Source organism: Psammomys obesus, unplaced genomic scaffold, assembly GCF_907164565.1.
Source record: "Psammomys obesus unplaced genomic scaffold, mPsaObe1.curated_primary_1811, whole genome shotgun sequence".
In the NCBI taxonomy this organism is placed as follows: Eukaryota; Metazoa; Chordata; class Mammalia; order Rodentia; family Muridae; genus Psammomys; species Psammomys obesus.
In genome coordinates this window covers 22326230-22338592 of record NW_026595981.1, presented here as the reverse complement: position 1 = coordinate 22338592, position 12363 = coordinate 22326230, and the positions used below count along the sequence as shown (strand labels likewise).

General features: G+C 37.1%; 1 protein-coding gene across 7 annotated transcripts in view; it reads right to left on the bottom strand.

Moving 5' to 3' along the window:
• Cdk12 (cyclin dependent kinase 12) overlaps positions 1-12363 on the bottom strand; it is an 81204-nt gene that overhangs the window by 26075 nt on the left and 42766 nt on the right. For 3 of the 7 annotated variants that reach the window (XM_055619676.1, XM_055619674.1, XM_055619675.1), the window contains exons 11-14: positions 11797-11928; positions 9206-9417; positions 7046-7498; positions 2469-2886 (exon numbers count right to left, since the gene is read on the bottom strand). In XM_055619676.1, the coding sequence (XP_055475651.1) occupies positions 2469-2886; positions 7046-7498; positions 9206-9417; positions 11797-11928 (1215 nt within the window). Of the gene's footprint in view, positions 1-1508; positions 2887-7045; positions 7499-9205; positions 9418-11796; positions 11929-12363 lie in introns of those variants that run through there. The other 4 variants (XM_055619671.1, XM_055619672.1, XM_055619673.1 and 1 more) reach the window with 3 other exon arrangements.

The window sequence follows — 12363 nt, the reverse complement described above, 5'->3', positions numbered from 1 at the left end:
TTGATGACTGTTGATAACCAAAATACAATGAAAATATATAGAGAAATTTATTCATATTTGATGGGAAAACAATTCCTTTTCACTGAACAGATACTTAAAAAAGTATCCCAGCTCAGTTTCTTTAATCAAAAATAGGGGACCAGGGCCCAATACATTACATTAAAATATTCTAAAATAAGGCCCATGTCTGAGGACTAAGTAGTCAGCAGACTGAAGGTACAGATAAAACTTTAATGCAATCTATGGATAGCATGTCAGTGTGCCTAGGATATCTATCCAGACATCCTGGCATAAAAAGCTATCAAAGCCAAATGGCTGGAAGGTTCACTTACTACTAGTGTTTGGCCTATGGCAAAGCCAGACCAAAACCCAGAAAATAAATATAGACACTGGTATCTATTTCAGTACCACAGGAAAATAATTTTTATGTAGCTGAAGAGGGTTTGTTAACCTCTTTAAATTTTTTAAAAATTAATACACCTTTCTATATATTTTTAACATAAGAACTTGGTATTGAAACATGAAATTTCACTTGAGTGAAAACTATTCTCCAAGATAAAGTACGTTTGCCTTTCTTTGTAAAAGGGAGCTTAACCTACATTTTACAAATGCCTAAGTCTGTGCAGATCAGTTATATGACATGTATGTTTTTAAAATACTCAAAATGCTGATACTCAGAAACGGCAGCCATAACGAGAAGCCTCTAGTGTTACTCGACTCTGAAATCCTTCTTCTCTTCCACTTCTTGTTTTGATAAGGCAAAGTTCTTGTCAGGAAGTCACCCTTTACCACAATCAAAATGATCCCTACAAGATGCTGCGATGTATCAATACTGTTCTTTCTCATGGTACACAGCTTAAAATTTTTTCTTTAAAGTTATCAGGGATTGATACACCTTCAGATATATACCCTATACTAGGTTAAGTGTCCATGTATTTTCAGGTTTTTCCTCTGACAGTATCACAAGGCTTTGTTTGAAAGTTTTTAACATGAAAATATACATGTAAACAACATGCTTACTGATCTTATTACCCCTCTAGGTATAGAGGTATCATCTCTAACCACAGCTCAGCAGCAATGTCCTATGCTGTCCATTTACAAATCAACTTCCCCATTAGACCGTGGCTTAAAAACAAAAATGAAATAAAACAAATTTTAGAATTGAAGAGTTACAAAGAACAATGTAGGAGTTTGAATTTCCTTTCCTTTATTTAAAAAAAGAAAAAAAGGAAAAAAAAAGTATTCCAGGTTCTTGGGCATCTTTACTATTTCTTTTCGCCAAACAAATGCCTCAAAATGACACAAGGAGAGAAGAATAGGGGTGGGCACACAGAGGAGGAAGAAGGAAAAAGAAAAGCGGACAGAAGGGAGAGAAGGAAAGGAGGAGGAAAAGTAAACAAGCAGAAAGCAAAGATTGGGTAAAGTCTACCTACTTGCCCAAGAAAATACCACTCTCTACAGCCTGCTGTATGTGCAGGGACAGGGACATAAATTTTGCCAAAACTGAGCAAACTTAAGGATGATTTATTTGGAAAAAGGTATGTACAAGATGCTTAACAGGGATAAAGGGGGTGCTCACTGAAGCAAAAAATGTGAGATGGTAGAGAAGGAAACATTTAAGCCAGCCAGTCCACTGTTTCCATTCTAGCAAAGGCCTAAGAGGAGCTCAGATCTTGTGAACACTATTTTTTTTAAAGGGGAGAGGGTGTTGAAGGGGAACTAAATAAAAATTCCAAAGAAACCACACACACATACACATACACACGCACACACAGAGGCACAAACAGAGAAGGAAAAAAAAAAAAAACACTTTAAAAACCAAAGCCTCTCCAGAGTCATCCCAAAACAAAACTCTCTTCTGCCCAAGTGCAGGCAATAAGCTCATTGCAACAATTACTTTTCGACTGAATGTCTCTTTTTCTCCATATTTTCTACTATAGCTCCTACATAGAGCAGAGTAAATATTCTGGCTATTGCCCATCCAGGAGGAACTGGTGCCAACATCATTGACTCGCCTGCTAGTAGCAAGTGAGCAAGGAAAACAACAGACAGCGTTGCAGTAGCCAAATGCAGACGATTACCTTGCTCTGGCAAGTGATTTCATTAAAGGTTCAGAGGTCTAGATGGAAAGACGGATAGGGAAGGAATCTTTCAGGGCACTGATGTCTCTGTGTTAATAAGGAACTCCTCTCCCTCTTCCCCCTCGTGGTGGGACTCTTGCAGCCCCCCGGTAGAGTTTTCCATAAGCAGAAGACTGAGCTGGGGCCCCCCACTGAAGAGCTGTTCCTGAGCTGTTGGCCCCAGTGGCTCCTGGTCCCAGCTCCCCATAGTTTTGCAATTTGGTTTCTGCATGTACCACAGAGTTGCTATTTCCCTCAGACTTCAGGAACGGTTGTCCAACTACTGAGTGTAATGCTAAGGGGACCCTGGTAAAACGGAGGTCCTGGTCCCCTGGGAACTGAACTGACCCTGTGCCCTGGTAACTGTTGGATTCCCCAAGGTGGCTCACAGAGCCTGAGAAGGTCCTGTTCTTCACCAGGGTCTGGACCAAAGATTCTGTCAAGGCTGGACCAGAACTGCGTTCATCAGTGTCAGTGGCACTGAACCCTGTTTCAGGCCCATCAGTGTTTCCGTAAGTCCTGTTTGGATGGGATCGGGTGGAGTACTCCATTGGTCTCAAGGCCTGGTGCTCATGTGGCAGGTGGCCAGGAGGCTCTGCTTCAGGCTGGGATAAAAGTTGCAGCAAGGCGGCTGTCACGGCGGGATTCAACTCCTGGGGGGCGCTGGAAAGATCGCCTTCAACCAGAGGGGGTGGAGGTGGCGGCGGTGGAGGTCCAGGGGGTTCAGGGGGCCTCTTCTCTGGTGGAAGAATGTGAGGAGGACATGCTGTGGAAGGGTTACTTCTTTTAAACACCATCTTAAAAATCACATGTGATTATAAACACAAACAAATACTGCTCAACATAAATAAATACCAATACAAGTAACCAGATATATTAAAGAAAAAAAAAAAAAACCCTTGGGATCAGGAAACTGAAATTTATAAATAAAATAATCAAGTGATTAGAAGTAAAACCATTGCATTCTGGATCTGACAGCTGGTATAAAAAGATGTTATATTTCAAATGACTGTCCTGAATATTTTTGTCTGAGATTTCCTTCCTTAAAGAACTGTTCTAATATGCAGGCTGTTGGCAACCTCTCCATCCCTTCTGCTGTTAGATGAAAACATTATTGAAAATAAAGCAGAGAGAAGGAAGATGAGAAGGAACAATATACAAGCTGTGGTCACATTTCTAGAACATAATCTCTCTGAACAAAGTGCAAATCTGACTAACAAATTTTTACAATATTTGATGATTAAGATTAATGTGAAATACAACTTAAAAAATATACAGGGGAGATGCAATCAAGAAAAAAAAACTTAACATGTATAAAAAGATTCTTTGCTTTTCTAAATTTTAGTCATTTTTCTCTATAATCATATCCTCAAGAAAGATATTAACCAACCACATAGTTAGGCAGGTTCCTGAATAATTGCAAAGACCAAAGTAATCCTATTATAATTTTCAATTTTGTTTTCTTACCTTCTGCATGTATTTTAATGCTATGAAAAAAGATAAATCACTCTAGCAGTGTTACGCAGAACTGCACTGCTGATAAAAATGTGTTCATCCGTGTTAAGAATTTACTATTCAGAAATATAATAAACTAATACTAGATTCAACTATCACTAAGATCACTTTCTTAAACCATGTCCTCAGGCTTTTGCTTTTTTCAATTGCTGTCTAATTTTGTCTAAAAAATGCACCTTTACCAAGGCAAGAAATGAAATAGATAAAATGACATGAGGTCATATAAAATTAGTAAAACAAAAACAGTAAGATTAATGCCCTCAAGGATTCAGATTCAACCTGATAAAAGGTAAAATGTTCTGTTCTTATCTTCCAAACAAAACAGCTTTTCTTTTTCCCTACGGGAACATTTTAAAACATCTATATGGTCATTCTTCTATTTTGTTAGTCAGTGAAGTAATGTCATTACTTAGTCAAGCCAAAACCAGTTTTTGGTTACCATTTGGTATTTCTGTAGTATAATTATCTTGAGTAACTTTGTAAAGATAAGTAAATACAGTAAGTAATTAAGTTTGCACTGCTTAAGTATGCAGATGAAAGCACTCTAAAAACAATATACAAGCCAGGCCTGTCGCACACCCCTGTGGTCCCAGCAATTGGCAGGCAGAGGCAGGTAGATCTGTATGAGTTCAAGGCCAGCCTGGTGTAAGGAGTAACCCTGGTGTAAGGGAAACCCTGTCTCAAAAAAAAAAAACAAAAAATCACCACCATCACCACCACCAAAAAATAAAAATAAAAAAAAAAAAATTAACATTGTGCAGTGAAAAAAGAGGCTGGCGATTATATGACACAACAAACGGGGTAAACAGCCTAAGAGTTTCTGGGATTGGGGCACAAGCCAGGCAGGCAAGAGGATATCAATTTTCAGTTCTAAAATGGAATAGTCCACTTTATAATATGTAACTCCAAGTTACTTGTTGATTAGCTGGTCAGCTGAGTAGCAGGAAAAATTGAATTTAAGGCAGAAGAAAATCAGCTACTGAAAATTTACCATATGGAGAATAAATAACCTGAAAGGATAGGATAATTGAAGTATAACCATATATTACATATTTCATAGCCTTTTACTGTCAATAACACTTATCTCTTTTTAAGAAGATATTTAAGTATCAGCGACATTAAAAAAACATCAACTTTTTAATATTGAAGAAAACAAAACAAAGCAAAAAAGCAAACAAACTTTAAAAGGCATGGCAGTGAACGTGGCAGTTTAGATTCTTCCATTTATATTACTTTTTCATTAAAGAACTACTAAAGTTAATAGCACTTCTTAAAAGAGTTAAAACTAAAAATATAAATTATAAATCATAGTGTCTTCACATTTAAAGTGTTGATGTTGTCACTCTGTAATAGTTTAATACTACTAATGAACAGAGGTAAATAAATTTAAAAATAGCTTACATTTTTCATTTATTAGATTTCAACCATTACCCTTTCTTATCAGTACAGAAAAACTAAATTTGCCAAACTAAGAGCATCACCTTTCTGGTTTATAGTCTGCCCTCTGCTGGAAGTGCTAAATGAACAGTGAAATGGCCAAGGAAGAAGCCCCCAGGTATGGTGGCACAAGGCAGGAGGATCAAAGTTTTGAGGTCAGTTTGTGCTATAAAAACTGCAGAGACACGAGATAATCCAGGGATGACTATAATTAGTTGAGAATTTTGGTGGTGGTGGTGGTGTTTGTATTTATTTTTTACCTTTTTTTTGGACCTGGTTGGTCTCCTGAATTTTGGGATCAAAAAATGTATGACATCATGCCCAACATTTGTATTCATATTTAGTAATGGCATTTTTACATTCTTCTCAAAAAGCATATCCAATTTTTAGCTATATGTTATGACTTATTCTCACCTCAACTTTATTATGTGCTCTCTAGATTATTGGATCAACTGTTTGGTGACTATTTTTCAATCAGGATGTTATTTAATTTGACCAAGATCTTTCAGGTATTTTTTGAGTTGAAAATTGTTATTTATTTTTTGAGGGATAACTAGGTAGGATCAGAATCTGAGACAAGAGATAAAAAATTTGCTTTAATTCTACATAGTCTTTCCTTTATTTAAATTTATATCTTTATTTTTATTGTATGAATGTTTTGCCTTGGGGTATGTCTGTGTGCCACTAGTGTACCTGGTTCATGGTGGTCAGAAGAGGGCATCAGATCCTCTGAAAGAGGAATTACAGGCAGTTATGAGCCACTGTATGGGTACTAAGAATTGAACCCAAGTTCTCTCCAAAAGTAGCCAGCGCTGTTAACCTCTGAGCCATCTCTCAAGCCATGGTATACAGCCTTTTGTATTACTATGCCTATTAAAATCATTACAATCAACATAGAGAATAGCAAAGTGAATCAAGACATGAGTGTACAAGTTCTAGCTTTGTCTGCTAATAATCAACAGCACAGACTTACTTAAGTTTCTTAGATTGCAGTTTTCCTATTCACCAAACAAAAGGTTAATTTTATTGTCTTTCAGTTTTAATAATTTTTAATAACACGAAAAAAAAAAAAACAGGGTATGTATTTGACCTTGTGCTAGTGAAAATAAAGAATGTATTTTCTGTACCAACCGAGATCAAATGTAAATGCAAGACCCTAAAGTTCAAAGCTAGTATACCTCTTCAGCCTCTGTGCCTCTTCTTATTCCCCAATTCATGAGATCTTCAGGCCAATGATAATTTCCAAGGAGTTGAAAACACTTTCACATAGTAAGATTTTGCAAACAGATTGTGAATCAGAATTGATGAGAATTTACAATGCATTTCCCTCTAATAAATTGTATGGTGTGGTCATGTAACACAAAGTATAACACACATTTTCTTCCCTTCAGTTTTTTTCTTTTCTTTTCATAATGCTTATTTCCTGATTCCACTGTCAACTTTCAGAAACACAGACTTAAACACTTTTAGGTACTATTACTTTTTGGAAAGAAAATGTAAGGTGTTTATCTTCTCAGAATAATTCCCCTATTATTTTCAGGAACTGATATAGTTTATTAGGGCTTTCTTGACTGTATCTTCCAGATAAGATTCTGGTTTCCAGGATCTACTCCACTAGAGGTAAAGAACAATGTGATGTTTATTTAAAAGTCAGATTTTCTAATACTAACTAGCTACCACATACATAGTGGTTCAAAATACTTCACTACCTATAACTTTGGCTTCCTTGGTTAGAACATAGGGTGTTTACTTACCAGTACCTTATTAATTGAAAAAATTATCAGCATATGAAAGGTGCTTTGTAAATGAAAAAGCTGGATAAGATATACATCATTTGGTGCTATGTTCTCCTGTAACTAGATTACAGAAAACTGAAACTGAGACCAATGATGTAAAAAAGAAAACATTAAGAGATTTTTTTAAGGGGGTCAACAGCACCTGAGCTCAATGAGATTCATGACCGGTCTGTTTACCTGCTGCCTCCTCCTGTGGTATTGTAGGAGTTCTTCGGGGTCCCAGTGACCCACTATTCTTGTCACTGGTGTTTTCCTCCAGGTTACCTGCTGGCTCTTGGGTTTTCATCAGCTGACTCAAGAGAACTGCCAACATATTCTGCATGTCAGCTGGTGTGTTTGAAGCTTCAGGAGTTGTCTGTTCTGCTGAAGGCAGGACCACAGATACAGAGGGTACCTCCTTCAATGATTCCTCTGGGGCTACGGTTTCTGAGTCCTGATGCTGGGAATTGGCTTCAGTGAGTGCACTAATAGATTGATTCAAGGCTTCCAACTGCTGTTGCATCTCTGGATTGGAGTGGATATTAAGCAGCTGGGCCATTTGAGGGATGCTCAGGTCAGTTTGGCTCTGTAGCAGGTTTAATAACACTGCCAATTCACTTTGATTCAGCTGCTGTGTGATGTCACCAAGGCCTGTGGGATGAGAGTAGAGCCAATATTAGATGACAAGGAAGGGAAAGGACCTTTGCCTTTTTCAACTGACAAAAAAGCAATTTATAGTATTCAAAGGCATAGTTTCATTTTGAATGCCTCATGATTTAACATCTCATATTATTATATCACAGTTAATTATTTATTTCTGTATAAAACAGCAAAGACTTGGACTGGTGAGATGGCACAGTAGCTAAAAGGCACTTGCCACCAAGAATGACAACTGTATAAAGCCCAGGACTCATGTACTGGAGAGAACCAACTCCCACAGGTTCTCCTCTGATCTCTACACAGATTATGTGGTACCTCCAATAAAACAGAAATTAAAACAACAAATAAAATACAAGGACTAACTAAAGCATCTTGACACTATATAGAGAAGGGACTATATTTTCGGTTAGAGAGATGGGTCAGTAGTTAAGAGCACTCACTGCTCTTCCAAAGGTCCTGAGTTCAATTCCCAGCACACACATGGCAACTCACAACAATGTGATGTGCACACACTATCTTCTGGTGTGTAGATGTACAATGTACATGTAGACAAAGCACCCACATACATAAAACAAACACACAAACAAACAGTGACTACATTTTATCTGTATTCTTCTAGGGCAGTGATTTTCAACCATTATTAATGTAAAAAGTATTAGGATGGATTTAAGAATTCAGGTGCCTACTATGCCAAGAGAGTTGGCATTTATTCAAGGGTTTTTTATCTCCTGTATCCCAAACTGCCCTCAAAACTGGTGTGTAGTGGAAAATAACCTTGAACTTCTGATCCTCCTGACTCCACCTCCCCAGTGCTGTGTTGCAATTATTTGCCACCACACTGATCTGAGGGTATTTAAGTTTTCTGGATGATTCTAATGTGTACCAAATGTTGAAAATAATATCGTAGTCTCAGCTACATTGAAGGCTGAGGAAAGATCCTAAGTTCAAGGCTACTGAGTCAACAGAGAAGTGAAAATGAAAAAGATCTGTAGTTTAAAAAAACGTGATGAGAAAGTCTTTGTTGTAATGGTTATTTTGACAGTTTTATTGTATATTATTATATAAGTCAAGTAACAGTCTACAGAACCAACTACATTTAGCAACTGTGACTTGATATGACTAGATTCTAAAGCCTTATCAAATCTAACATAACAACTTTAAATTATTGCTAAAAAGCCATGATTTAGAGGCTGGAGTGCTGGATCAGTGATTAAGGGGTTGCTTATCCACAGTACTTGGGCTCCATTCCTAGCAGCCATATCACAGTTAACAACTGTCTGTCCCAGGAGATTTGGTATCATCTTTTGGCCTCTGCAGCCAATGAACACAAAAGGTGCACAGATGTACATGCTGACAAAACACCAATACACATAAATAAAATTAATTAATAAAATTTTTTAATTAATAAAAAAGTCCATGAGTAAACTAACCATAATCTTATTTAACTGGCTAGTTTCTTCCACAAAAATCTAAATGATATATAGTATTCCTCATTTCAAAGAATAAAAATAACCTATTGTAAACTTTCTAAACCAGGTGTAGAAAATAAGGTTTATTTCTCCTCAGAAATGACAACATCAATGTCTTATTAATGCTCCACTGGACAAAAAGTACAGGGATATGAACATAAATCCCTTCTTCCCTCAAAATCTACTAAGTGCACTTAATAAAAGCAGAAGGCTACATTCCAGTGCTGACCTACTGCATCCACAGGACCAGGCTCTGCCTTGACAGGAGCAGGCTGAGGTGGTGCTGGGCTGCTGTTCTTCACAGGCTCAGCTGTTGTTCCTGAGGTAGTTTCTTTTCGAGAAGCTTTGGATGGAGGTGGCTCTTCTATCACAATTCCACTCTGTCGCTGCCGTCGACGTTTCTTACTCCACAATTCATGGCAATCCTGCCAGTGAGGTAGGCTGAAAAAAACACAAAACAAAGGAAGAGTAAGTAGTGAGTAAATGGAAATACAATTACAGTAAAAAATTAAGGGAAATAAAGAAACATAAGCATTAGAATGCAGTATAAAAAGAGTCACAGCAGGTAGTAGTTTGTGGAAATAAAGGTCAAAAAGATTAATGCAAACAGGGATAAAGAAACAGGGATCTTACTAATACACGAACCAACTCCTACATAGTCATATATTGTTTTTGTTCATGTCAAGTGAATAAAGAGAACTTTACTGGTCAAGTTTCAGCTAAGGATAAAGAAAAGCACAGAGATGAATAGCTTATTAATAGTTATAAAAGCCTAGGAAAGAGGCTGGCACTTGGCACCAAGCATGACAACCTGAGCTCAATTTTGGAGCCCATATGGAAAAAAAGAGAACCAACTCCCACAACTTTCCCTGACCTGTACTTTGGCAAGAGCATGAAAACACACACGCACGCACGCACACACGCACGCACAAGAGAGATAGATGGTGCTTTAAATCCTGAAACATATCATAATTAGGCCAGGTGGTGGTGGCACATGCCCTTAAATCCGAGGCCAGGGATTTAAGGAATTTGAAGCCAGCCTGATCTACAGGGCTAGTTCTAGGACAGCCAGGGCTACACACACAAAAAAAAACCAAAAACAAAAAAACAAAAACAACAACAACAACAAAAAAACCCCTTGTCTTAAAAAACCAAAAGGAAAAACAAAAATCATGACTAAATCACCTTGTACTAAATTCTCCACTGAATTTGTATGATTTGATATCAACTTTTTCATTCATGGAGTTAAGCTGGTTGTGTTTTCAATTCTAGGGGACACAGGAAGGTGGAATCCCTGTTACAAGCCAGCTGGGTCTACTTAGTGAGTTCCAGGTCACACAGGGAAACACTGTGTCTCAAAAAAACACACAAACAAAACTAATAGTTCCTAAATTTCAGTAAAAAGTTTATATATAAAAATTCTAATATAATAATCAATCCGGATAGATCTTCAGAGCAATAAAATTTACAGTTACCATATATTTATATACTTATTTATGCCCCCTCTTTTGTTTTTATTTGGGAGAAAGACATATCATCCTGTGCTAACATGGAACGCTTGATTCAGCTACCATAGCCATCCAAGTGCTGGGACTGTAGGTGTTTACCACACTGCCAGTACTTCTCTGGTAAGAAAATGCATCTAAAGAGGATCCCAAGCTCAAGGCCAACTTAGGCAAGTCAGATGGGTCCCCTAAAAAACCAAACCAAACCAAATAAAACCCAAAAACAAACAAACAAAAAATACCCTAAAGGGCTGGAAAGACTGTTCAGTGGTTAAGAGCTTGTGCTGTTCTTGCGGCTCCCAGCAGCCATGTCTAGTGGCTGACAGCTCCAGTAAATCTGAAACCATCTCTCAATCTCACAGGCAACCACTCACATAAAGACATAAAAAAAATAATAAGATACAACTCATGGTAAAGCATTTGACTAACATGTATGAGGCCCATAGTACTGACATAAAAAACAAACAAATAAAAGAAATCTAGCATAAAAGCATTAATACTGCCACTTTAAAATAAAAGATCTTTTATGTGCCATAAAGATGAATTTGGGTATAGACTCTCTAAAGATCCTCTCTACTGTACAGGGTATTTGTCAAACTGTGATGAAAGAGGGTTATAGAGGTGGCTAAGGTAGCAAAGGCCCTTTTAGCTAGCAGAATCCTTACCACCTGAATTCTGTTATTAGATGCATAAAGGGAGAATAGGAGCACAGATTCAAAGTTTATCCTCTGACCTCTACACAAGTGTTGTATGTGTGTATGCACACACAGGTATATAAGTAAAAAATGAAAAAATAAAAACTATGAAAGAGATCCACACCAAGATTTACATAAAAATTCATGGAGACAAAGGGAAGCAGATCTCTGTGAGTTCAAGGCCAGCCTGATCTACATAGAGTTACAGTAACCACCTGGTTTAAAAAACACAAACAACAAAACAAACTTTACAGACCTGAAAATGATGCAAACTATTTAAAATTAGAACTGTTCTTGCAGTGTGAGAAATATATAGTAACAACATAAATGATTATACTAGAAGGAATGGATAAGAGCAAAAAGTACAAGGAATATTTTCAAAGACATTGCTTAGCACAATATATATTAGAAATCCAGAAACTTAAAAAAACAAACAAACAAAAAAAACTTCAATCAAGTATAGTTAAATCTATTTATTATTTGATATATCGACAGTAACACGCCATTGGAACTGACATAATCATTTGCAGTTATTTTGATAAACGTTTTTTTTTTAAGTTTCTCATTTTCTGCTTCTAGCAGGAAGTTTGTGGAGTCATTATACAGCCACAAATACTTACTCTGGAGGTGCCATTTTGCTGAGTTCCACATCTTTAAGGAAGTCACTTTGCAGGGTCTGTTCAGCGGTGCAACGCTTGCTAGGATCGAGTGTCAGCATGTGGTCCAATAAATCAAGAGCTGCTGAAGGAATGCTATAGAAAGGAGCAGAGATATCAAAACTCACAAAAACCCTATGTTCTCAAACCAGGAAGCCTGTATCAAAAGTTATTTGAGTTTCCATCTCCATGTAAAACTGAGCAAAGAAAATTGGAAATTGGCTAATGCAAGCAACAGATCTCAAACATGATTTAAGAAATACTTGGGGCTGGAGAGATGGCTCAGTGGTTAAGAGCATTGTCTCCTCTTCTAAAAGAAATGCTACAATGAAAACTAATGAAACCAAGAATTCTATTCTCTTTCCTTAGGAAGGTCAAAGAAGTACAAGGAAATCCACAAATTGTTCAAAATAAAATGGTTTTTATTTGTCCAAGGTCTTCATAAGAAAAAAATTAGAAATAAGGACTAATAAAATAAGCTCTTCAAAATTACAATTTCTAAGGATGGCTCACAGGGTAAGAGCACTGGCT